Raw genomic sequence first — 26,530 nt, 5'->3', positions numbered from 1 at the left:
AGAATACCCTAGCTCGGAGGTAAAACGGCCGTAAAATTTGTAAAATGTACACTTTATAGCAAAAATGTTTTACAAATATGTTCTTTCTGTGCGTGCACGATAAGATGTATGAATATAGAGACAGCGAGGTCTGTATAGAGAAATACAATGATATGGCGTTTTATCCTCTCTGCGTACCTTTAAGGGAAAACCAGCGATACTGTCTTTTTTTTCAAAACAAATACTATTTTAAAATTGTTCGGAGTGGAAGATTTTTTCATTTGACTGTAATATTAGTGTCCACTTGATTCTTGCTCACTTTATTTGATTGCAGTGTGATTCAATCATCAGAAATCTAATTTTACAATCGAATAAAATTGGCAACCGCTTTCAAAGAAATTATTAAAAAAAACCTAATGAATCCGATTTAAAAACAATAAATTATTATACTTTGTACCCCGGTATTTAGCAAGAATCATTAGCAGTTTATGGGAGCTGGCAACCCATTAATAAAGGTCAAAAAAATGGCTGAATCGTAAGTCTTGTGCAGGTGCCAAAAACTTGTTTATTATTAAAATAACTTTAAAATGTCTGACATTTGTAGGCTTTGCCTCGGCAGACAATTTATAAATCATTTTATTTTTGAAGAAAACTGTGCGTTTCTCAAATTAGAGGCATATCTTCCGATAAAAGTAAGTTTGACATAAGATATTAATTTCCCAAATAGTATGACAAATAAATACGTCGTCCCCTGTATATCAATTTTTAAAATGGCATGTATTTTCGGATTTTGAATTTGAACAGTTGTTTTTGACAAAGTAGGTTCTGGCGTCTATAGTACGTAAACAGTTTTATTATATATTACTAAAGATTTCTTGCAATTAATAAATTATTTTTAGTTAAATAGTAACTTCAGTTTCTCTGGTATTTAAAATTAATAATCCATTTTTATAACTTCTAGCCGAAGACATTCGGCATGCTAGAAAATTCGGTACTTCGGGACTCATGTAATCGGCTCTTCATCTTTTCTGAGAGAGTGAGATGTTTTTTTGTGATGAAAAGTAGCTTATGCCACTTTTCATCTCTCCGGCTATCCCTATGCAAAAAATCACGTCGATCGGTCGCCCCGTTGCGACGTAGAAGTAACAAACAGACGAACACACTTTCGCATTTATAATATTATAGTATGGATAGATAAACATGTTTTTACTTTTTACCATACATTAAAACTCCAATTACCAAGATTGATGAGGAAATCCGGATAGCTGGATTGACCATAAAAGTAAAGCATTGTTTTGAAAGAAAACAAAATTTACTCCAAGATCATTTATTCACTACCTTTGAAAAAATACAACGAATTGGAATCACATTAAAAACTTATTTAAACATTTCCAGCAAATATATTATTTATTGTTTCAGCATTTACTTAGTGAAAAAACATTTTGAATTTATTTAAAATGAAAAACTTTGTAATTTTTACCACATTCTTTTCTTGGTTCCTCTTTCTCTCTCCTTCTAAACTCATTATCTGATCCCACATTCCTTATCATTTTATACGAATAACATTTTTTATATTTTTATTAATGTTAATATATGCAAGCCTTATCTCCCAATTAAAAAACAACTGTATTTTTAATTAATTAAGTAGTTTAAAAAAATATATACATATATATATGTATCTTTTGATATACATTTATGGTTTTTTAGTACAAAATTTATATTTACACCTGATGATGGGTAATTCAGAATACCTGAAACTGTAGTTCTTAAAATATAGCTTGATTAAAATAACAGCTGCCAAAATAATGTCAGTAGTGATGGGAAATTACTGATCACTGATCATGTACCGATTAAATCAATTTTATCAGTTTTTTTTTTGCAAACATGAAACCCTGTTTCCGAAAATTTATATGAAAACGCAAAAACATGCCTATTATAGTGCGTTTAAAATAATTAATCATTAAAAAGTAAGACATTTATACTTTTTTCATGAACAACACCAAATTAATTTTTTTTTTTATTTGATCAATTTGTTCCATCTCTAACGTTTTTGCAAAATGATGTAACCTTGTAAGAACGTCGTTAATAATTAAGTTTATTTTAGTTTTTTTTTAGTTTAAAAGCTGATTTTATTTATTTATGTTGATTTACATGTCAAGTATTGTATTAAAAAAATAAATTAACATGCCAGATACGAATGATCTTTTGTGTGTCAATATAAATCACTCCTTAGACATTACTATAAAGTTATTTCGTCACCTTTGCTGACCACTGTCATTCTAATCAAGCTGTATTTTAAGGACTATAGTTGTGATATAAAATATTAAACCCTTATGTGGTAAAAATTACAAAGTGTTTCATTTTAAATCAATTTCCAGCAAAGTTAATTGCTTTGAAAAACTCATTTACGAGCAGCGAGTTCCTTATTTTGAGATTTTATTTCCTGATATTTGGCAATCCGAATGACTGGAGCCCGAATAAACGGAGTTTCTGTATTCATTTTAATGAATCTTTCATCCCGTCAAATACCACAATAAAAAACAGTGAAGATAAATATGACATTAGCAAAAGTATATGTTTTTTTAAGTAAAAGATTTGGAAACTCTCGGTTTCACAACGCCGCAGGAACGGCAAGAAAGGGGCGACCTGATAGAGGCATACAAGATACTACAAGTCACTATAGCTGCCCAAATTTGGGTCCCATGTTCAAGCTCAAACAAGATGCTCGTCTTCGAGGCCACAGTCCCAGGCTGGAGAAAACCAGATCCAATCTAAATCCACGGAAGCATTTACTGACCAATAGGGTTGTTGATGGTTGGAATAAGCTGCCATAAGAGCTAATCTCAACGTGTAGTCTCAGTGAGTTCAAAAATGGACTAGATTTGTTTTTGAAATGTTGAAGTGCGCCAACAACTAGCTGTTGTTAAAATTGATTTAAGCATATCAGCTTTAAGCTGCTCGCATATAATTAATATAATAGTAATAATTTAAGTAGAAGACACGTTACAAGCGCGTAATAGGTGGCATTTCAATTAGTGGGTTATTGTCTTTTCTCCCAATGGCAGGCAAACACGCCAACCACTACACAACGAAGCGCACTTACTCCACTTGATTTCCTTATTCAGATTTTTTACCTGTGAGCACTTAACCTAACCTTCGTTTTTTCATTCTTATTTATTTATTTGGGATTTTTGCAGCTATTTACATAAAAAAAATAAGTAAAAATATATTAACAATACTAGAGCTAATAAAAAATATCCATTATTAATCTAATAATACATAATATATAAGAAAAGAGTTTATAAAATTGTATGTGTGCGACGTTTGTATTTATGTGTATGTGTATATGCATGTGTGTGAATAAATGTGTTTGAATAAATGTGTGAGGATGTGTTTGTGTCGGTGCGTAAAAAAAAAGTTATTTGAAACGTGTATAGGAGAGAACTAGGTAAGAGGTTTGACTATAAAGAAAATAATAACAAACATAAATAGTTAATACCTACTTTCAAAACCTTTTAAAAAATATTTATCTTAAGTAATGTTATGTTTTGATTGTATTTTTAAAAAATCATAGTTAGTGTCAAAACCTTGTTCTGAATAAAGCATTTGAATTTAAAATTAATAATTAATAAATTAATATCATAACTTGATTATTTTTTTATTTTTTAGGTTTCTCGAGTTGACAACCTACCAAAAAAGATTTGCAGAGAATGTGCAAATAAATTAAATAACATTAACGAGTACTGGACAAATGTCAAAGAAGCCGAAAAAATATTAAAAAGAGGGTTTGTAAATATTTTCTGTTCGGCTCTCTGTGCCGAAGCTATGATTTCAGGCTATTTATTTTTTATATGTTTTTTTTATTTATTCATATAAAGATACAGATTACAAAAAAAAGAAAAACATATCCCTAACTCCATGAGGCCAAGAGCCCTGTGTTGAGTTGGGATACAATGTAATAGAAAGTGGAAGCATTCGTATTATTAATGAATACTACCAATAAAAATTATTACATAAACATAAATTTTAATAAACATCTGGACAACACACTCAAAAAAATAATTTATACGATATACATAAAAAAAAACTACTATTATTTTTTTTTTTCATACATATTTTTTTTTTTTATTATATTGAAAACATATTATACATAATTATATACAATATTCCCAAGGAGTTTTTTAAAAAAAAACTCATTTAGGGACATACAGATAATAATTTTTTAGAGACGTTTTTAAATTTTAAACTATAATATTATTTAACAAAAGCAGAAAAATTAAAATTATGATATACTACAAATTAAAAAGGGTATGAAAAATACTTGAAAATAACAGAATAAACAGAATACTAGGCATGGAAATAAATTCAAAATAATGTTTACATTATGCAATCTGGGAAAGAAAATTGAAAAAGTTTAAAAATTACATGGATGTATATATACATACTGAACTAGTACAAAATAAAATCATTTTTTTTAATTAACAAAATATGCGCACACCCAATACAGGTTAATTTTTTTTATCAAAAACGTTGAAAAAATTGAAATTATGTATACAAGCCAAAAAAAGTATATAAAAAGAAAAAAACACAAATAACATTTAAATAGTATTAAAAATTACATATACAAGCAAAAACGGTGAAATATTAAAAGGTATATGTTCAAGATTCGCAAGCGCATTCTCTATAAACTAACATTATTTATTCAAAGTACTTCTGAAAATTAAATTGAAATAATTCATCCCTATCAAAGTATATCACTATCCTTTTCTATACAGGGTGTTTATTATACCCTGTCACATCCGAAACCACGATGATCAGTATGAGCAAGAAGACATATTGGCACATTAAAATAATTTTTTAGAACAAATAAAATTTAAAAAAATAAAATATCAAAAAAGCAAATGGTTGCTTACTTCTGCAGGGGAGAAACGAGGAGGGGGAGGGGGAATTTGATACTGCGACGCGCTTCCCCCACTTCTCCCCTGCAGAAGTAAGTAACCATTTTTTTTAAATATATTTTTTAAAATTTTCTTTGTTCTAAAAAAATATTTTAATGTGCCAATATGTCTTCTTGCTCATACTAATCATCGCGGTTTCGGATGTGACAGGGTTTAATGAACACCTGTATATGTAAAAACATTAAGTTCCATATGTTTGTGGCCGCAAATCTCGGAAAGTGATCGATGGATTGACTTAATTTTTTTACAGAACATTGCAGTTTAGTGGAAGAGTGTTTCTATATACTTTTTGTTCGGAAGTTTCAACGGAAATGAAACATTCTATGCGTTTTAAATTGACTCATATTTTTTTATAATTAACAAGTACTGAATGACAGTTCTACACAGTGCTGCCATTTTATCAATTTTGGCTAACGTTACAATTTTCTTTCCTTTTATTCTACAGCAGTCACAGCAACGCAAATTAAGATATCAAATTAAGCAATGTGTTTTCTTAGACAATTTATAATTAATAATAATAATAATCATAGTTTATTAACAAAAATAACAATGACTTTATCTACTACATACACACTTAGGTAATAGATTTATCTGGATCATGTCTATTCTGCCTAACTACGTACAGCCTGTTTTAAGGCAGACATTTTTATGCAAAAATAAACATTAACATTACTTCATACTAGTTAATTTACTATACAGTTATGAAATATCAATTTATTATTTAAGAATGTGTTTTGAGTCAATTTTCCAATTTTTCTCGAATATTTTTGTTTATTAGTTGCTAGGCTATTTTTAATTACTCCCCTAATAATTATTATCAGACAAAGCCACAGCGAAGCGTGGCTGGGTTCAGCTAATATTATATAAAAGTTGACTTTGTACATATTAAAAAAAAAAAAATACATATTTCGTAAAAATTTATCTTGAATTTTCAAAACAACTTAATTTTTTAAAACGAAAGTCATCTATAGTGATGAATTTCACTGGGGAAATACGGATGCTCAAACATAAGCAGAATAGTGAGTATTATAATATGTAAAGTAAATAACTGGTTATAAATCCTGTAAATACTTAGACATTCATTTTCCCTTCTTAAAGAGGTTCTCCAACTCTGTTGAAATGTTATTGAATTATTAAAAATCTCAATTTTAAATTTATTTTTCAATCTTTTTGTAGCATCCCTCCGGATTCATTTTCATTGCTGACTCCATTTTTAAAATTGCCCACTCCCACGTTGAATTCTCCAATCAAAGAAGAACCGATTGATTGCAAAATCAAACCAATCACAGAAAGTGTCATCGTAGTTAATAATTTTGCCACAAAATTCAAACAGGCTTCAAAAGTTGCATCAATATGCACGCAAACAGACTTAACTCTTATGGACATACCTCAAAATGGAGACATAGCTCATGTTCAACTTGTCGAAGATAAGTTTGATGAAGAAATAAAAATAAAAGAAGAAATAGCGTATGAATCCGCCGAGGAAACCAATTTTAACATGGACCAAGCCGACCCATACAGCTCCGAGGATGACTTAACTTTAAATAACATCGTAGGCGTATCTTCCTTAAAAATCAAAATCAAGCGCAAGTCTGTTCACAAAAAGAAAAAGGCGAAGAAAAAAGACAAAGATCCGATCGAAACCATAGAGAAAAGACCGCGCGGCAGGCCGAAGGGGTCCACTAAAACACACAAGACGGAAAAGAAGAGAAAGAAATCGAAAGACCAGAGGGATGTCAAGTGTGAGTACGACGTAAAATTGGAAGATGAGAAATGTACAGACGATGGAGATAGGTGGTTCTATCCGGAAGGTACAGCAAAGGAAGAAAAGAAATGGCAGTGTTTGACTTGTTTTGTTTACCAAAATTCAAGAACTGAACTCCTGCAGCATTATAAAAACCATGTAAATATGCCTTTTAATACAGTATGTGTTTAAAAATATTTATTTATTTATTCATATTTTTTCTCTTACAAACTATAATTAATAATAAAAATAACGTGACCTACCCTGGGGTTACCCGTGCCGAGGACACTTAACAATATACTTTTAAAAAAAAATAATTACATTTGAGAATAAACAAAGAAGACTAACTTAATGAGACTAACAGAGATAATTAACAAAATATTTAGACAGTTTGAAACACTATGTATGTATTTATGTTTATAATTAATTTATGTACATCTATATTATTTATATTACAAAACGCACAATGAAAAGAACAAAAACCTAATATAAGCTATACACTTGTGGAGCAGTTTATTCAATATTGGTTTAGGGCGAATGAGACAATCCATTTTACTTTTACCTAGCTCCACTATCCATTTTTTATAGCATTTTTGAACATTTTCTCATTACTAATTGTTTTAGTAGATAGTGGAAGTAGGTTATAGATTTTAATTGAATAATACTCAAAATCCCTTTGTCCGAAAGTGGTATTAGTTTGTATTTGTTTAAGTTGTCTTTGTATTAAAGATCTAGCAATATATATATATATGCACTCTGTGAAATCACATGATTAAATGAATGCAAATAGTATTTAATATATCGCCGACAAGATAGTGAAAATAACTGAGATGCAATATCATGATTTTAAGAAAAATGACTTTCAGTCAACCGGTCAAATAAATCATCTTTCTATTGTAATCCCAACATTTATTCAGCCAACGTTAATGAAACCATTTTTCTTCTTCTAATAGTGCCACCCTACTGTGGAAATTAGCAGCTATCGTCACGGGGTCAATCCAAATCAGTCCAGAAATAAATAAAATGGTTGCTTGACTATATTTAAAAAATCTTATGTTTTGTGTGCCATATCTGCTCGTAGTCAAATCTCAAACTGCTAATTTTTGGTGCATTATACTACGAGTATCATACAGTAATATGGGGTGAAATTTCAGAATTTTATCTTGTGCTCCTCCAGAGATATTCAGTCCTGAAAATAGAAAATTATGATGATTTCAAAATTTATAGAATTTGTCGTTTTAAAGGTGGGTAAGTCTCAGACTTGAAATTTTGTCTGTGAACACAACTAGTTCTAAACTATTTGTAAAAAAAAAATTAAGTCGTAGCCCCATTCCCTTCCTCCAAAATCTTTCCCGTGAAAGTGGGACTTTTCACAAACGAAAGCTAAGAATTCAGGCAGAAATTTCACCCTTTCACATTAAGGTGAAAGGGTCTCCCTAAAATCTTGTAGTTGTTTTTTTTACCAAACTGTTCCTAGCCCCATATTCATAGGGTCGAAGAGATTCGAGTTTTCACAAATCCGACTGATCCAACTGTGACAACTTCTGCATATAGTAAAACAAATGTGGCCACCACACGAAAACCAAAAACAATAAAATTAAAATAATAATCGTTTTGAACTACTAACATGTTGGAATGATTGCACTAAAAAATTCAGATTTTATACATATGGGCAAGCAACCAGTGTTCAACCAATTGACTTGGACTGATCCTATGGCTCTTTTTATTTGTCTGCAGTCACTTTAAATAAGGATTTGGAGCTACAGTGGAACCACTTTCTTAAGTTTTTAAGCCAGGAGATACGTTGTCTTCCTACACTGCGTCTTCCTCTAACTTTTCCTTGTAAAAAAATGTCAAAAGTACTCCAGCTTTCTTTCCTCAATTGTATTTACTTTGTAATTTTAATTGTCTACCCATTCAAAAATGCTAAGGCTACCAGATTACAGAGAGCCCTTCGGGCAGCTTTTCTCATTCGGCAACGAGCAAATTTTCCATGTATGTGGGCACTGCCAAGGAGACTTATGTCCGCAGGTGCGGTGTGCGGTGGGCAAGCTGTCCACCTATAATGTAAGGGAATAATGAATGAATGATATTTTAAGCATTCTATTATATAAAACCTCTAGGAAAAGTTTACTACTTGATATACCTGTATGACAAATTTATTTTTAAAATTACAACACTACAAATTTCAAAAGATATTTTAAAAGCATCAACAATTATTTTAAAAATAAAATCAAACGCATATACTTATTTTTATTTATAATTTAAGGTATCTAATCCACCAATTTTACCAATGCCTGCGGGAACAGAGTCAGGAAAGGCTGGCGAAGAAGCTGAGTCTAAATTAGATGAAGGATCAGAAAACAAGACTGCTAATTCTAAACTTTTGCCTGCAGAAAGTTTCATTGTTTTAAATGGCGACACCAAAAAAGATAGAGGTAACATTACTGATCCAATGAGAAAGTTTATTGATTTTTTTATTTGTTAATAGACTATTAAACCAAGCCAAAATTTTTTACAAATCATATTATCAGCGCTATGATTTTTTAAAGTTTTGTATTTTCGAAATTACTCCCCGTGTGACGTCTCAAGTTCTCTTCCCCTCTTCTCGATGAGTTCTGCTGATTTTTCAGTTGAATTTCCGTGAACCGTAAATCTATCACAACTCTCTTATCATTGGTTGATTCCGAAGAACTAGCGACGTCATTCAAAGTAGTTCGTTTTTATTAAAATCATTTTTTTAATATATTTTACATTTTTAATACTCTTTGCCGTATAATTTAATCCTCCCTTCCCCGTATGTGTAGCTAGTACACATTGCCTCTAATAACTTATTAAAGTTAAAAAAGATATGAATCTACAAAAATACTATAAATTATCAGTAGAGATTTTCGGTATTTTTCCATTATACATTTACGTGTCGGTAAAAATATTTTTTTATTTTAATTAACGCTTATTAGAAACAGAAAAAGCATTTTATCAAGAATCAGAGATAAATCATCAATATAATAGAAAGTTTACCAATGTGTCGTATGTTCCGTACGTAGTAAAAGAGTAATCCTAATGTATAATTGTCTCACACACTCTTCACGTCTCACTCTCAACAGAACAGGTATATTCGGTAGCGAGGGACAATTTTACGCATCGCAAGCAAAGCTTCTAGTACTTCTCCCAGACGCTCGTTAGTAGCTACCCGACTTTCGTCAGGGGCGGTTCTTTCGCACGTGCTGAGAGCATGAGCTAATGATTTTTTTATGTTTTTAGCAATTAGATTATAAATATTATCACTTTTGACTTCAACTATAAATAATTGAACCAATCACCTATGAATATCACATTTTTCCGATTTGAAATCTCTAATTTTTTTGTATGTGTAGTGACTGCTCAACACCGTAATGCGCGGCTATTTTTGGGACAAGGGAAAGGTTAATGCTCTAGAAAAAGGGGCAATGTACCAACAGATGAGGGACATCTTGGGGAGTAACATCCGTCACATGGGCAGGTGTTGATCTCGGATAGCTTGATTCTGTGCATGTACCTAATGAACCCACTGTGACTCATCAGAATTTGCGTAAGTTCTTAAAAGTTCGCAAACGACGGTCAGCTTTCCCTACTCTTTCAATAACACCCCTATTTCTATAACAGATTGTCAAATTCGCGACTTGGTGTTATTATTGATACCAAACTAATATTTAATATTCATATTAAATCAGTCCTGAAAAAACAATATAAAATGGTCGGACTTATCATGCGGATATCGGTACCATTTAAACATGCAGAGACATATGAAAAAATTAATTAAACATTCGTTCGTCCTCAGCTAGAATACTATACTCCTATTTGGTCACCTTACTATAATGTAAGTATTAATAGACTAGAAAGAGTCCAACAAAAATTTTATAGACAGGTCGACTACCGGTTAATCCTTAACTTCTCTAACTATGCTGAAAGTAATACCTTAAACCTTAACTTCTCTTACTATGCAATACCAAGGAATAAACTCTTAAAAATCGAAGAATAATGTTAGACCAGTTATTTTTATACAAGTTAATAAATAATAAAATTGATTCTCCTAATGTACTTAAGAGAACAACAATATTTTGAGTTTGTCCAAATTTTTGTAGACAAGGACTGGATTCAACTCCCTGGGGAGCTGTTTATATAAACATATTACAACAGAGATGGGGAACATTTTAGAGAAGGTTATATTATAGAAGTCTAGGCCTTCCATTCCGCTTGCCATCTAGACCGACAAGACAATATCTTCTGTTTTACACAGACAATGCGTCAACAAACTATTTAAACAATCAACAATACCTAGAATAGGCGAACAATATAACAATAGATTTACCGAGGCTGATATTATTATGGCAATGTATGTAAGTTTTTAGGATAGTAAAAGAAAGGTTAAGACAATTATTTAAATGTAACAAATGTAAAAGAAAAGAAATGAAAAATATGTATATATATAATATTTCTATGATTTTTGGCTTAAATTTACCTTCGAGTTACGGTGATGTGTGTAGTCACTACACATTAATAAAATGAGAGATTTAAAAAGTAAAAAATTAAATATTTATAGGGAATGGCTTTTATTAACCATAATTTAATTCAAAGATGATAATATTTCAAATCTAACTGCTGAAAACATGAAAAAATTATTGGGTATCGCTAACGACTCGGGCGAAATGTGCGCCCGCAAGATAACTTCCAACTTCCCGAAAGATACTAAGTACTCGTAGCTTGTAGCTAGTACTGGGCTTTGTGACTGACAGAGTATACTTTTGATGATATTTGTAAGTTATCGCCGATTTTTCCGATAAAATGCTTTTTTGTGCCTAATAAGAACTTATTATCTAATAACAAATTAAAATTTATTTCAACAGAGAGGGAAAAAAATTTTGAGAAGGGAATATGGAAGTCTAGGCATTTACAGGGCTTATGACCTGTCATTGGCTGGTTTAAGTGGCCACTTTACACACTGTGTAACATTCACCATTCTGCCCATGTTTGAACATCCACATTTCCTCAACTCTTCCATCTGTTGACTTTTGTGAAGTAAAAGAGCTGAAACCTTTATCACGTGGGTGAGATTCATCCGGCTGAACCAAATCACCTACTAGGCAACGCCTGAAAACAATTTTTAAATTTTTACACTTAAACCAGCCAATGACAGGTCATAAGCCCTGTAAATGCCTAGACTTCCATATTCCCTTCTCAAAAAAAATTTCCCTCTCTGTTGAAATAAATTTAAATATGAACAACTCCCTAGGGAGGAAATCCAGCCAGTCTGCAAGCATTTGGACATAATCAAACATTGTTAATAACAAATTGTTTCAGTCGATACGTAAATGTGTAATGGAGGAATACTGAAAATCTAAACTCAATATTTATTATATTTATAAAGATATTATAGTTATTAGACGCAATGTGTACTAGCTACACATCACCGGGGAGGAAGGGTTAAGTGAAAACAATTTTGGTGTGTGCATGAGTGTCCTCCACATATACAAAGAAATTATCAATATTTCAGCACATACTGTAATGAATAAATAATAAATAAAAGTTCGGCCATTCCCTTCAGCTCTGTGGCTGCTTCAGGCTGAAATTATTGATGTATAGTGTGTTTTTTTTTTCAGCATACCAATGTATGAAATGTCCCAAAATATTCGATAACAAAAGATCTATGAGACGGCACCTTATATCGCACGATTCTTCGAGACCCTTTCCTTGTAACATTTGTGGTAAGTTACTCGTTATAAAATATAATATATTTTTTCAATACAACAAATTAATTAAGTAGTAAAAATAAACATAAATATTGTTTATTTTTGCTGGTGGTTCATCTAAACTGCCTAACTAGGGATAGCTTCCCCGTTCTAAGGCAGTAAATTATGTATTTTATAATAATATTAAAAAGTAATTACAGTTTTATTTTTATGTGTGCTATTTCAGCCTTAAAAGTAAATAATAAATGTACAATGAAAACATAAATAATACCAAAATCTCTATATCCTAAGTCATTACTAGTAAAACAAGAAATCAGCTCACATCCTTCTACATCGGACAACAATTTCTCTGACTCCCTCCGACCAATATGGATTAAAAATGCAGTCAACACCTTCCTCAGCCTGGCAATCCCACCACATTTCCACGAATCTGGGATAAGGTTTTATACCCTCGGGCCTGTATAATATTGCTGCCTTTGAGCCAAAAAAGTATTGACTCCTCTCTGTCATCAGATCCTTATTGGAGTGTCTAGTATTATGAGCATGACAAACCGTTGCGTATTTTTCCCTGTTGAGATGCGTGACCGCTACTGACCTCAACTGTTGACGAATATCCAGCACTTGAAATTCTTTGAAGAGCTTTTTCTTTAACATAATTTCTTTCCTCGTTGCCTTTTCTGTAAAGCTGGCTAAATTTTGCTTACTATTTTTTGTTTTTACACCGTCTATATAGACTTTTCTACAACTTTCTATTCTTTATGCTGTTTTCCTAAAATAAATTAAATCAACCTTATTTTAAAAAAATAAACACATTAATGATTAAATATAATATCATCATCATCATCATTCCCTTTCCGCACCTAATGGTGCATCGGGCACTGCATTGGTACACCAATCGCGGCGTATCTTGATCATTTTTATTACATGACGGTAAGATGATCAGTCTTACGCTTCAGGTACCAGTCCTGGGACCGTGAAATATTCTAGTGTAAAAACAAAAAAACAAACGAATTTTCTCGCCGTTTCTCTGTAAGGGTAGGCAGAGAGGATTGAATGCCATATCACTCTGTTTTTGCATACATATCTCGCTTCCTCTACATGCATACATCTTATCTTCAATGACACCATGTAAAAACACCCTTCTAAATAAATATTTTAAATCTACCATGTCGGGAATCGAACCCGAGACCTCTTGCTAGGTAGGCAAACGCGCTGACCATTACACCACAGGCCAAATGTAATATACATTCGGTCAAATAAATACCGGATCTGAGTAAATTATTAACATAAAATCAACATCAAATCTATTATTCTTCAAAATTTATTGAATCTCCCTCAAAATAGACTCCTGAAGCGATACATTTTTTCCAACGAACAATCCATTTATCCATGCAGCTTTTGTAGGCACACTTTGGAATTGCCTTGAGTTCCCTCTGCGAATTTTATTTTCTTCAATAGAGTCAAAAAAAGTTCCACAAAGCGGTAATTTAAGTTGGAACAGAAAAAATTACTGGGAGCCAAGTCAGGAGAATACGAGGGTTGTTTGATGACATTTGTTGAGGCTTTGTGAGACGGTGCATTATTGTGGTGCAAAATCCAAGAGTTGTTCTTCCACAAATCTGGCCTTTTTCTGCGGGTGTTCTCTCTCAAACGTCTCATAATGCTCAAATAATTTTGTCTTTTTATATTATTCTCTTTATTACTTGCTGGTTTAATTGTTTAGTAATAATTTAAATCGTATTAGCGATAGATCCAATAGTGTACTGTCAGTTCCAGGATGCAGAACTAAGTTTGCACAGAGACACTCCTTACATGTTGGTCCAAGATCCTTCAATCTTCTAACCAAGGAACTACAAAACATTAAATCACTGGTACAGTTTAAAGTAGGTTTGAGGTCTCGGATTAGCATGGAAGGAACAAATAGACACATTCTTCAAAAGATTAAAATAAATAAAACAAATAAATCATGTTTTCGTAATATCAGCATATATTAATTTGGTTTTACTTTTCTTTTTCTTTTCTTTACTTTTCTTTTCATGGTCATGTCATACCATATTTATATGCTATAAACTTTTTAATAATTAAAAAAGGAATGGCCCAGACGCTGAAGTCTTTGTGGGCATTTTTTCTAATTTATGTTAGAGCTTAATTTTAAGATGTATTTTTCTAAAGAGTATTTTTGTAATTATATTTCTATGTAAATAATATATGTATGGAAAAATAAACAAATAAAAAAAAGATTAAAAAATTGGCCACTTTACACACTGTGTAACATTCATTGAATGACAGGTCAACATAAGCCCCGTAAATGCCTATACTTCCGTATTTCCTTCTCGAAAATGTTCTCTATTTCTGCTGTAAATTATGTCACAAATCGAACAGTGTATTCACAAACACAAACAAACCATCACGCCGTTTCCCCGTAGGGGAAGGCAGAGAGGATAGAACGCCATAACACTCTATCTTGGCATACAGACCTCGCTTCCTCTACATTCATACATCTTCTCACGCACGCACGCCGATTATTCCTACTTTTGACATGTCCATCTTCAAGTATTTGATGGACTTGATCGTGCCATGTCTTTCTCGGTCTTCCTCGTTTTCTTTCATCGTAGATCCTTTTAGCCGTTCTTTCGCCGTCCATTCGCTCTACATGTCCAAACCAACGCAGCACCCCTTTCTTGATTCTGTCAATAATGTATGTCTCAGCCTTACACACTTCACGGATCTCGACATTTGTGCACCTATCATACATCGTTTTACCACAAATTCGCCTGAGGGATCGCATTTCGACAGCATTCAACCAACTTTCGTCATTATTTTTCCAATTCCATACTTCGCTCCCATACATTAGAGTTGGCACAGTGTATTCATTTATAAATATGTTCACAACTTGCTTTTAGGGCGTTCCTATAAAAGGGCGTACGAAATCCTTTTACATGGCCGTGCGCACAATGGAGTCAAGACGTTATTCTGTCGCTACGATCAATGCAATTACAGTACTGTCTATAGAGGTGCGCTTATCTCCCATCATCAGAGGCATGAACCAAACTATAAGGTAATAACAATTATAGGGGAAATAAAATGGGAATGCCGCATACTAAACATAACATAAAAAAGTCATTCAATTATCTACTTGATTATTATTATCTATTTATTTTTATTTAAGAAGGTAAACATGAAAATATATAAAAGGAATAATAATGAAACCCACTAAACCGGCTTGTCAGCAGGCTTCTTATTTTTTCTTTACAAAGAAAAATATTAGAGAAATTATATCAATTTAAAAAGTAATATAAGCATTATTAAGAACTAAAAGCGTACATATTTTTTACACAAAATTTATTTACAAAAGTTTAAATAGATGACTGTTAACATAAAATAATAATCAATATAAAGCCATTTAACTATTTTTTTCTTAAAAGTTTTGTCAACATTTTCTTTTAAGATCTGCTTTGGAAAAGCCTTTACGTTGTGCTAGCCTTTTATTATGTGTATGTATCAGTGGCGAGCCGTGATTTATTTTATAAGTAATCTATTAAAAATGTTCATTAATTTGTACTACATATAAGTACTTACATAACATGAAGTAATGTAATTATAAATGACTATTTTTTTGTGGTTCTGTGAAAATTAACTCAAACAACAATTTTTATTAACCACGCGATAAACGTAGCTTTATTCTTAACTATTTTAATACGATACTTGTACAAAAGTTTATTAACAAATACCACAATGACATTCCGCAGATATTTCCATTATGATATGTCATTGACAGTACTGTCAAGACTTGAGCACTGGCCGATTTCTTTTAAAATTAATAATGCCTAAAACGGCCACTGCGAACGCCACCTGTCCTATGTGATACATAATATGTCAACGGTATCCCATCAAAGAAAAATAGTCCTTCGGAAAAAATGTTCGAAATACTAGTTTCCAAATAGAGAATCTTCTAAAAATATTTGTAATCTGCAAGTTTGTTTTAGTACTAAAAAAGCCGACTTGGGTTAAAGACGAAAAATACAGTGTACTTTTTTGTATGGAAGAATAAGCTGAGGTAATCGGCTAGTTTCATCGTTCAGTAAGAATAGGCTGGGCGCTGGCGCTGGGCGCACTTCATAAATATTTTTTTGTAGAAAGATATAAACGGTGATTTATAATAAATAACAATTACTTTATTTATTTTCCCATAAACATGGTTACTATAAATTATTATTATTAAAAGTCAAATATAATGGTAAGCTGTGCATAATCGCTTACTTTAACGATTCGCCCCTGGTATGTATCTACCTTTTCTGGTAGCTACTATCAAATCGATATCTAGTGACAAATTTGAGCGAAGAATAGCAATTAAAAAAGCCATCTTATATCTTTGATGTTTTGGGCGGACATCAGAGCGGGCGCGGGTCCACGTGAGGGGCGCAGGGTGCACGCCCGCCCTCCCTATGACAGAATCTTCTAAATGGACTTGCCTTCTTAAACACCCATATCGACATTGTCTGTTCCGCCGAGGAAGTAATTTGCCAGGAAAATTAGGAGAATAGAATTTGTATTGAGAAGTGGAGAAAAATAGGAGAATACGTCCAGCATTGGCATGCTTCTACACCGACGACGACGACGATGATGATGCGCCCCTCCCTTAAGGTTTTTCTGAATCCGCTACTGCATAAAAGTATAGCTGCATTTTTTTCATTTTGCGATTTAAATTAGAAAATGATCCTCGTGTATAATTCTTATTCTTAGTGGTGGGGGTCAGTGCTATGCAAGCTCCTGACGTTTAACCAGTGGTCCCCTGAGGATGAGGCTCCTTTTATGATGTAAAGCATCACATTCACATAGAATTTGTATAGGTGTTTCCTCATCTGCACTGCAGAACCTACATCTAGAAGTTTCGGAAAGGTTCATTCTAGCAAGGTGTATGTTCAATCTGCAGTGTCCTGGGCGGGCTCTAGTGATAACCCTCACTCGATTTCGGCTGAGCTTTATTAGGTCAAAAACAAAACATTGCGAGTACCTATTTATCAGTTCCTTGGCATGGCGCTGACCAGGTACTTTTTGGTTATTTGTGTATGCCTGCATCAATGGTATTAACAGTACACTTTCAGGAATACTCAAAACATAAATAAACAACTGTGTGCATATTAAACTCTGGTTTTAATAAAATTAGCATGCGCATTTGTGTCATATTTACAGTGGCACGAATAGTAAAAGACGGTCTCCGTACAGTAGACTCATTTCTATCCCATCTTTAATGGTTCCAGTAGTATATCTGGAATAGACAGATGAAATGATCTGTAAAAAATAACCCATTTTGCAAAATATGAGTTATGTAGCTAAATAATTGAGTTCGTAATAATGTTTTTTTCTTTCCTGAAAAGTTATACTCTCATGTCCGCCCATCTTCTTCTTCTTCTTCACGTGTCATGTCGGGTCTCCCCGACGTTGACGATCACTCGGGAGAAAGCGTCCCTATCCTAAGCAGTGCAAAACAGCTCCTCCATAGTTCTAATCCTGGTCCATGCACGGATGTTTCGAAGCCAGGAAAGCTGTTTTCTTCCAAACCCTCTACGTCCCTCGATCTTCCTCTTCATGACAAGCTGAAGTATGGCATATTTATCACCTCTCAACACATGGCCAAAATATGAAATCTCACGGAGCTTATCAGTGGTGAATAGTTCTCCATTAGTTTTGGCTCTATGTAATACTTCATTGTTAGCTATCATATCAGTCCAAGATATTCTTAACATTCTACGGTGGATCCACATTTCAAATGCTTCAGGGCGGTTCATAATATTAACTTTTAGAGTCCACGCCTCTACAGCGTACAGTAAGACAGACCATATAAAACATTTGACCATTCGTTGTCTCAGCTTAAGGTTTATATTATCGTCACAAAGAAGATTTTTCATTTTGTGAAATCCTTTTCGGGCTGCTTCTATTCTGCATTTTATCTCAATGATAAATAACACCGAATATGCTACTGAAAATATACTAATCTTATATCAGACCAATGCCCGAATATGGGTTTCAGATATAGAATCCCTAATATTTTTTTATTATTTATTTTATTTAGTTCTATGATTAACATAGTCTAATATATATTTACAACACAATATTTACATCTATACTTATTCTAACATTATTTATCACTATTATACACTTAATATCCTAATTTATAATATTAACTGTTTCCTATGTATTTTCATTAATTATATTCACTATTTACACTATATACTACCTAATATTTTTCACGTATATACTTTTTACATTTAATTTTAAATATATTTACATTTATTTCATTTTTTATGCTTTCTGGCATTTCTTCAAATAGTTGTATTCCCTTGTACATAAGGCAGTTCTGGGACATTGCTTTTGATTTATTTTCCAGTCTTATATTTTTAGATCCTCTTGTTGCATAGTTTCTATGAAAGAACTCATTATTTTTAGTTTATTTTGAAAATATCTCGGAACTATTCCTTTAATAATTTTGTTTATTTCATTAGCAACATTGAATTTGATTCTTTGATCAATTGTCATGATATCTAGAAGTTGAATCATTTTCTTAACTTTTGTTCGTCTCCCACATCTTAATATTATCCTCATCGCTTTGTTTTGTATTATTTGGAGTCTCTTTAGATCTCCGTCATTACTTAAATATAAAAGGATATCAACTTGTCTGAAAGAGTCCAAAGACAAGCAACAAAGCTGTCGCTAAGCCTGAAATGGCTTACATATGTGCAGAGACTGAAAACTCACAGTCTCACATATGTAAATATTTTGTTTAAAATTTGAAAATGGTGTTTGTTTTTCAGTATACCTGCGACATATGCAATAAAGGATTTGACGTCTTGACTTGGTTCAATGAACACCAGAATGTGCACACAGGACTGAAGCCGTTTAACTGTAACCTGTGTGGGAAGAATTTCATATATTCAAGGTTTCTATATGTTTATTTTTGCTAGCAATAGGCAATAGTTATAAATAAATTAGAAAGATAAATTACAATTTGAAATGTTTGATTAATTTTTCATACCTTTAAGAAATATACTAAGGATTAAATAGATTAAACTAAAACAATTGTATTATGGATTGGTAAATTCAATACTGACGTATAGTCTGATTGGCTGGGGAAGCTGCACTAAAACGACTATGGCTTCAGCAGCTATAGCTCAAAAATCAGTGTTAAGAGTTATATTAAAAAAACCATACCGATACCCGAGTGATTCGCTCTTCAAAGAATTTCAAGTGCTGGATATTCGTCAACAGTTGAGGTCAGTAGCGGTCACACATCTCAACAGGGAAAAATACGCAAGGGTTTGTCATGTTCATAATACTAGACACTCCAATAAGGATCTGATTCTACAGAGAGGAGTCAATACTTTTTTGGCTCAAAGGCAGCAATATTATATAGGCCCGAGGGTATATAACCTTATCCCAGTTTCGTGGAAATGTGGTGGGATTGCCAGGCTGAGGAAGGTGTTGACTGCATTCTTAATCCATATTGGTCGGAGGGAGTCAGAGAATTTGTTGTCCGATGTAGAAGGACGTAAGCTGGTTGCTTGTTTTACTAGTAATGACTTGGGACTTAGGATATAGAGATTTTGGTGTAATTTATGTTTTCTCTGGATATTCATTGTTTACCTTTAAGACTGAAAAAGCACACATTATGATAAAACTGTAAATACTTTTAAATATCATTATAAAATACATAATTTACTGCCTTAGAACGGGGAAGCTATCCCTAGTTAGGCAGTTTAGATGAACCAACAGCAAAAATAAAAAATATGTATCCTTACTTTTACTACTGAATTAATTTGTTGTATAAATAATTACTTGTATATTGCTGTAATAAATATGTAAAATAATAAATAAATAAAATTGATTGGGTTGTGGTCCTGTGGCTAGTGTCTCGGACTCACGGACCAAAGGTCTGTGGTTCGAATCCCACTTTACCCCAACTTGATTCCATTTTCTAATAGTGAGTTATTTACAACTCGTTGAAAATGGCCCTCAAAATTAAATATTTGGGTAAATCATAAGAACGCAAATATTTCTTTTTCTATAAAAAAAATTAAAAAAAAAATTTGGAACATATATCAAAATGGTTAAAAGTGAATAAATTAAAATTAAATATTTCAAAAACAAAATATATGAATATTGGTAGAAAAAATATACCCCAGGGATACAATATTAATATTGATAATTTAAATATAAATCCTGTGGACGAAATAAAGTATCTCGGGGTTTACTTGGATTTGAATTTCAAAACACATTCTCAATATTTAACAAAAAAAAATTAGTTTCTGGGAAGATTGCAAAATGTAATAGATGTAAAGAGTAGTGTTCTTATATATAGAAGAATCATTTGTCCACACATAAATTACCGTTCTTCTATTCTTCTTTTATGTAATGAAGGAGAAATTAAAAATATACAAATTCTTCAAAATAAGGCGATAAGGATTAGACTCCAAAGAAATATATATTCTGATGTAGAAAGAATGCACAAAGAAATTTGCTCGCTCACAGTAAAGCGGCAAATTAAATATAATGTAGCAATTTTTATGCATAAAGTAATTAAGGGGATGAATAAAATAAAAACAATAATAAAATTTAATTAACAAAGGCATACATATGAAACAAGGGATAAAAAAAAGATAAGATTACCGATGAGGAGAAAAACAGAATCTCAAAACTCATTGTACAAGGGATTGAAGCTGTACAATAAGTTACCTGAAGAAATAAAGGAGATAGAGAAGATCAAAATATTAAAAAATAATTTGAAAAATATGTTATTGAAAAATTTTTATAAAAAAATTGTTGTTATTAAAAGTTTATATTCGTTCTTAAGATGTTATGAACTATCTTAATAAAGCATATATAAATAGTTGTCGAAGTTTTTATTTAAAAATAAAGCATATTTGACGCTTCCTTTTGTTCATGTTCAATCGAGGGAATAAAGCTGCCATAACTGCTCACAGTATCTGCACAGTGTACGGAGAAATATAAAATTATAGAGACATTGACAAGTTGTAAACCGGTATGCTAGTTGACGCAGAGGGCGAGTATCGTGTTGTGTTCTATTCTATTCTTGTAGATATTAATTTCCGAACGATTATTGTTACTATTATCATTGTCGATTACACACAGTTTGTTCCTTTCAGGTACTTAACCTCTCACCGCAAGATGGTCCACCCAGAGACCCTGGGCCCCCGCCCCCTCCGGCACCGCTGCCCCGTCCCCTCCTGCCCCGCTCTGTTCCTGCTGCGGAGAGAGCTTCGCGCCCACGGGCTCCAGGAGCACGGCTGGAAGGCGGGGGGCGCGCCCGTGCTGTGCGACATCTGCGGCAAGGGGCTGAGCTCCAAGGAGCACCTCAAGTTTCACCGCAGGACGCACACGGGAGAGAAGCCGCATAAGTGCCTGTGAGAAACAATTAATAAATCGATCAAGATATTACAATTACTAATATTATTTCTGCGCTCTTTCGGGGTTATGTATTACTATTGTAGATCTTTCAAATTTGACATTTGGTTTGAGAGCTCGAATTGACAGATCATCACCTTAGTGCCTGTTTGTCCTGTTGACCATTTTGGCGAAAATGACCTTTAAGAGGAAACGCGGTCTTACTTTTCTTCATACAAACGTAGTCCTTCATCTTATGCCCAGTCCCTTCATGAATTGAAGCAATGTCTCGGCAATGGGACAGTTAGGGGACATTGAAGTATCTGTAATTTATTCAGGGGTTTATGATACCTCCCCAGCCTAGTATACCCAGTGGCGTGCGTTCCATAAAGGCACATAAGCAGTGCCTGCCCTACTAGAATTTCATTAAAATAATATCAAAAATATTAGTAACTATTTTTAAAATTTGAAAAACGCGCCAGAGATAATTCGGTTAAGTAATATATTGTACCGATCAGCGCGCCGCTATCGGCCTGGGTCGGGAGAAGCACGAACTACAAATGCTTTTTTCTTCCATATGAACATAACGCGATGCGAATACAATATGTGTATGTGTGGGTTTTATTTCAGTTGTACTTACGCGTGTATGTGTAAGCTAGTAGGCAGTGCTTTTTGAACGTTGGTAGGTACATTGTTTAAGAAAGAACAAACGAATACGTTACTGACATCTAACGTTTTTTTCGATTATTATTTAATAAAAGACAGTCATGTCGAATAAATAACCTCAAATTGGTTTCTGTTATAAAATTATGCAATCGAGAGTATTTTTGTTTCGCGTTTATTTAAAAAAAAATTATAAAAAGGTAATTTTTTGGAACTTATTGATTTGCTAGCTAAATATGTCGGTATCTTGGAAAATCACTTGCAATTATCTAGTAGTCCATTTATGAGAATATCAAATAGAACCCAAAATGATTTAATTTCGAGTGTAGCAACCGTAATAAATGAAAATATAAAAATATTTAAAAGAAGGATTTCGTAGCAATATATTATATAAATTATATTAAAAATAAGAAATATATCATATAAATTTAGCATTTATTTGGATATTTGATGTAGCTTAGGTAATTTCAATATTAACTACCTACAGCATAGTGATTCAAACTAATGTGACTAGTGAAGGAAACTGTTTGGTAAGATTGATTAGGTACTTATACTATATAAAACATACTTTTTTCCTACTGCCTACCCTAGTTGAAAACCCTGTGCACGCGACTGAGTATACCATAGGTAGCCACTGGCTGGAAAATAGCAAAATACACAGTTCTGAAAGTGCCAATGTCTCTGAGATCTCCCAAGCCAGCAGAATGCATGACACAGCTTTTAATCTGGAAACCAGCGGCCGGATCTGAACCCCATTGTAGATTTCTGTCAATATTATTCTCGGACATTTAATATAGTCAACTGGTTTTAAAATACGATCATACAATTTACTTCTCTATCCAACAGAACTTGCGGCAAGGGCTTTGTGAAGAAGTGCAACCTGACTCTCCACGAGCGCGTCCACAGTGGGGAGAGGCCGCACGTGTGTTCCCACTGCGGGAAGGCCTTCTCACAGAGGTCCACACTCGTCATACACGAGAGGTAATTTAACGACAACATATAATGATTATTAGCGCAGAATCTGCAATTAAGGCTTAGTGGAGAGCAACCTGACTCCACGAGCAATACGATAGCAAAGGGAAAATAAAAATGATAGAAAGAGAACAGTGTGAAATCAATTAGCAAAGGTGTAGTAGGGTAAAATTCATATTATATCTATATTTTGCTTACCTGTCCTGTGGTTTTGTTTAAGTTTAGTTCATTCCAGAGTAGCTTGGTCATGTCTAAGAGGAAACTCGGCAAAATTAGGATTTGTCCTTTTTCCAGCGTAGCTTCCCAAGCCTATTTATCCATTCTTTCGCTACCTAGAATTCCGCTGTGTCCTCTTACCGATCCAATATACGTGTTTTGTGATCTGATTACTTACTTGACTACTTTTATTGACGTCACTTGTTCATATGAACCAACCAATGCTATGGGAGCTGTTGCTAAGGATATCCGGTTGGCTTACTGTAAATGAACCAATCAGAAGAACCAACAGAGAACAAACTCTTACATCACACGTGGAGTTATTTTAGACATACAAAACTTAAAAAAACCATAGCGCTGATAACACGATCTATAAAAATATAAAAAAAACACTGAACTTCCTCATTCAATATTTTTCTTTCCAGGTACCATTCCGGTTTTCGACCCTACACGTGCCAGCACTGCAAAAAAGGCTTCGTGGCCCAAGGGCTTCTGTCTATGCACCTGAAGACGTGCCTCACTACTTGTCACTCTGTGATCCATCGGCTTTCTCCGACGAAGGAAGCCGAGAGATCTAAAATATATCTGAAGCAACCTAAAAAGAGCCCAGATTTGGAGGACCCGTGATAGAAAAGTAAAATCTCCGAAAACAGTTATTTCTCCGAAAATATTGCCGAAAATATTGCAAAAATAAATGCGGGCGAACTAGGGAACAGAAGAGAGTTTTAAGAGTATTGATATTTTTGAATTCAGTTGTGCTTCGGTTTAAAATCCAAGGAGTTTTAAGGATTTATTGATAACATGTTCAATATGAATTGTAAAAGAAAGTTTAGTGTCAAACCTAAATCTCGTATACTAGACACAGATGATAATATTTCGTCGTTCAGTGAGTCGTCGTATATGATTGGATTTTCCAGACGAAAAAATCTCATAACCCTGCATTTACTTATGTTGAAATGTAAATTATTGGATGAGCACCAGGTGCTCAAAGACACTTAATCAGATTGTAATAGTGAACAATCGGAAGGGTTGTCAATTTGTTTGAGAATCTTAGTGTCGTCTTCTTATTTTTATCTTATATTTAATCTTATTTTTGCAGTAAGCCACCTCTCTGGTGGTTATTTTAATAACCATTCAAGAGCTTCCCGTATTGCGAGTAGTTCAGCCTGAAAAACTGAGCGGAAACAGTCTAATTTGGGTATTTTAAATTATAACATAGCAACCTTCATAGTAAATGTTGCGCGACTATCTACAACACAGTTCTGTGTGTGAAATAAAACCAGAACCCTGGACGAGTGTTTGCCACTCGGTGGCTTCCTCAGGTAAATATCCTGAAAAAGAGAATCAAGTGAAAACAAGTATACCTCACGCAGTGCCGGTGGGGATAGGAAAATTATGAAGATAATAATTTCAAGAAAATAATTGTTTTTAATATGTTTAAATTGTAAATATGTAAAAAAAGTTATTAAAATTAATGTTAATAAATGTATTATTATTGATTTTTAACATGGTGTTTTATTTTCTTTGATTGAACTAAATTTTAAGGAGTTTTTCAGCATCAGCATTTGTGATTTACCCACTAACACATTTTTATTGTGCAATCAAATCATCCTAATACGTATTTAGCTCTAGTTGGCTGTGATGTCATGATAGTCTACATACGATACAGACTATATATCTCTCGTATTTTTTTAAATTATGAAGTTGTATTTTTTGTAGTCTTCAAATGAACATTTTTACTAAAAATAATTACTGTAAATAAATATGTAAAAGAGAGAGCACGAAGTCAACAATGAAGACAGACGCTGTTCTGTGGCCGGTGTTCGTGTAAAAGTGATTTAGTCAGTGATGGGGGGCCCACGCATGTAATATAACCAGTGATTTTAAATTTATTTTGCTAAAACAGGGCAAAATTATAAGTTTGTACAAATTATGGAAAAGGAACTATTAAACAGTATGTGATTACGCCACATTCACTGTATGTGTGTTACACATTGAATTCATTTGCTGCCTACTGGGCCCTGTTGCAATTCTTACTGTGAAAAAAATAAGAACCGAACTGCCATTGTGAACGTGCTTTTTATATTGTCACCGCGATCGCGAATAAGTTATTTTTGCGATCAATAATTTAATCCACTGTGTTGTGTAATAATATAATAATAATCAAGGAACCACGTCAAGTGCCCCCCTCCTTCCTGATCTGATCTGATCCTGACTGTGGCGAGAGAAGTTCCAAACAACAAGGTGCCAGAACCCCAGTACAAGGTAGGTAATTGCATTCATTGTATTAGGGTTCGGTGGAAAAGTAAATAAAGATAGCGCATTCCCCAAACCAGACTAATTTTGACCGTTCATCTGACAACAGGCAAGTGGCGCAATCAGTATGTCTCCATCATGGAATTAAGAATATTATTCTATGGTCTCCATGTTTTTTTTTCAAATATCTAAACTTTAGAATATTCCGTATTTTGCTTGTGGTAAGACGATGTTACATCACCGCTCGAAAAGGAATTATTTACCACAGTATTTTAAGACTAACGAATCATGACTTGCCTATTTGTAGCATTCATGTAGGAAGATACAAATGTGTGTTTATTGGGTAACTCAAAAATTATTCATTTTGAAGTTATCTCGAAGTAAATTACCGCATGATTTTATGGTCCTCTGGACTTGCGCCTAAAAAAAAACTATTTTTATTATAACGCCGATTGTAATGAGAAGTTAACGCAGTTATAAAACAAAAAAAAATGTAAATAAATAAATCTTCAATTAACATTTTACAACAGAGATGAAGAACATTTAAGAGAAGGTAATATAGAAGTCTAGGCATCTACAGGGCTTATGACCTGTCAATGGCTGGTTTAAGTGGC

General features: G+C 33.1%; 1 protein-coding gene across 7 annotated transcripts; it reads left to right on the top strand.

Moving 5' to 3' along the window:
* Window positions 1-487: 487 nt before the first annotated feature.
* Window positions 488-25,162, top strand: LOC148284567 (uncharacterized). 7 transcript variants are annotated; one of them, XM_088238114.1, is made up of 10 exons: window positions 488-671; window positions 3,649-3,764; window positions 6,114-6,840; window positions 8,951-9,119; window positions 12,321-12,425; window positions 15,314-15,468; window positions 19,223-19,347; window positions 21,572-21,829; window positions 23,319-23,453; window positions 24,086-25,162. In XM_088238114.1, exons 1-10 carry the CDS (start codon window positions 567-569, stop codon window positions 24,285-24,287), a joined length of 2,097 nt encoding a protein of 698 aa, XP_088094240.1. In that variant the 5' UTR covers window positions 488-566; the 3' UTR covers window positions 24,288-25,162. The 7 variants fall into 7 exon arrangements, 6 of the variants coding, with proteins under 6 accessions (XP_088094240.1, XP_088094264.1, XP_088094271.1 ...); XM_088238127.1 differs by lacking the exon at window positions 488-671 and adding an exon at window positions 755-816; XM_088238120.1 differs by lacking the exon at window positions 488-671 and adding an exon at window positions 2,551-2,838.
* Window positions 25,163-26,530: the final 1,368 nt, after the last annotated feature.

This window comes from Micrasema longulum, unplaced genomic scaffold (genome assembly GCF_059751315.1).
Source record: "Micrasema longulum isolate JH-2025_06_02 unplaced genomic scaffold, ASM5975131v1 h1tg000109l, whole genome shotgun sequence".
NCBI lineage: Eukaryota > Metazoa > Arthropoda > Insecta > Trichoptera > Brachycentridae > Micrasema > Micrasema longulum.
The sequence above is the reverse complement of the archived record's forward strand: the minus strand, read 5'-3'. Positions and strand labels throughout refer to the sequence as shown.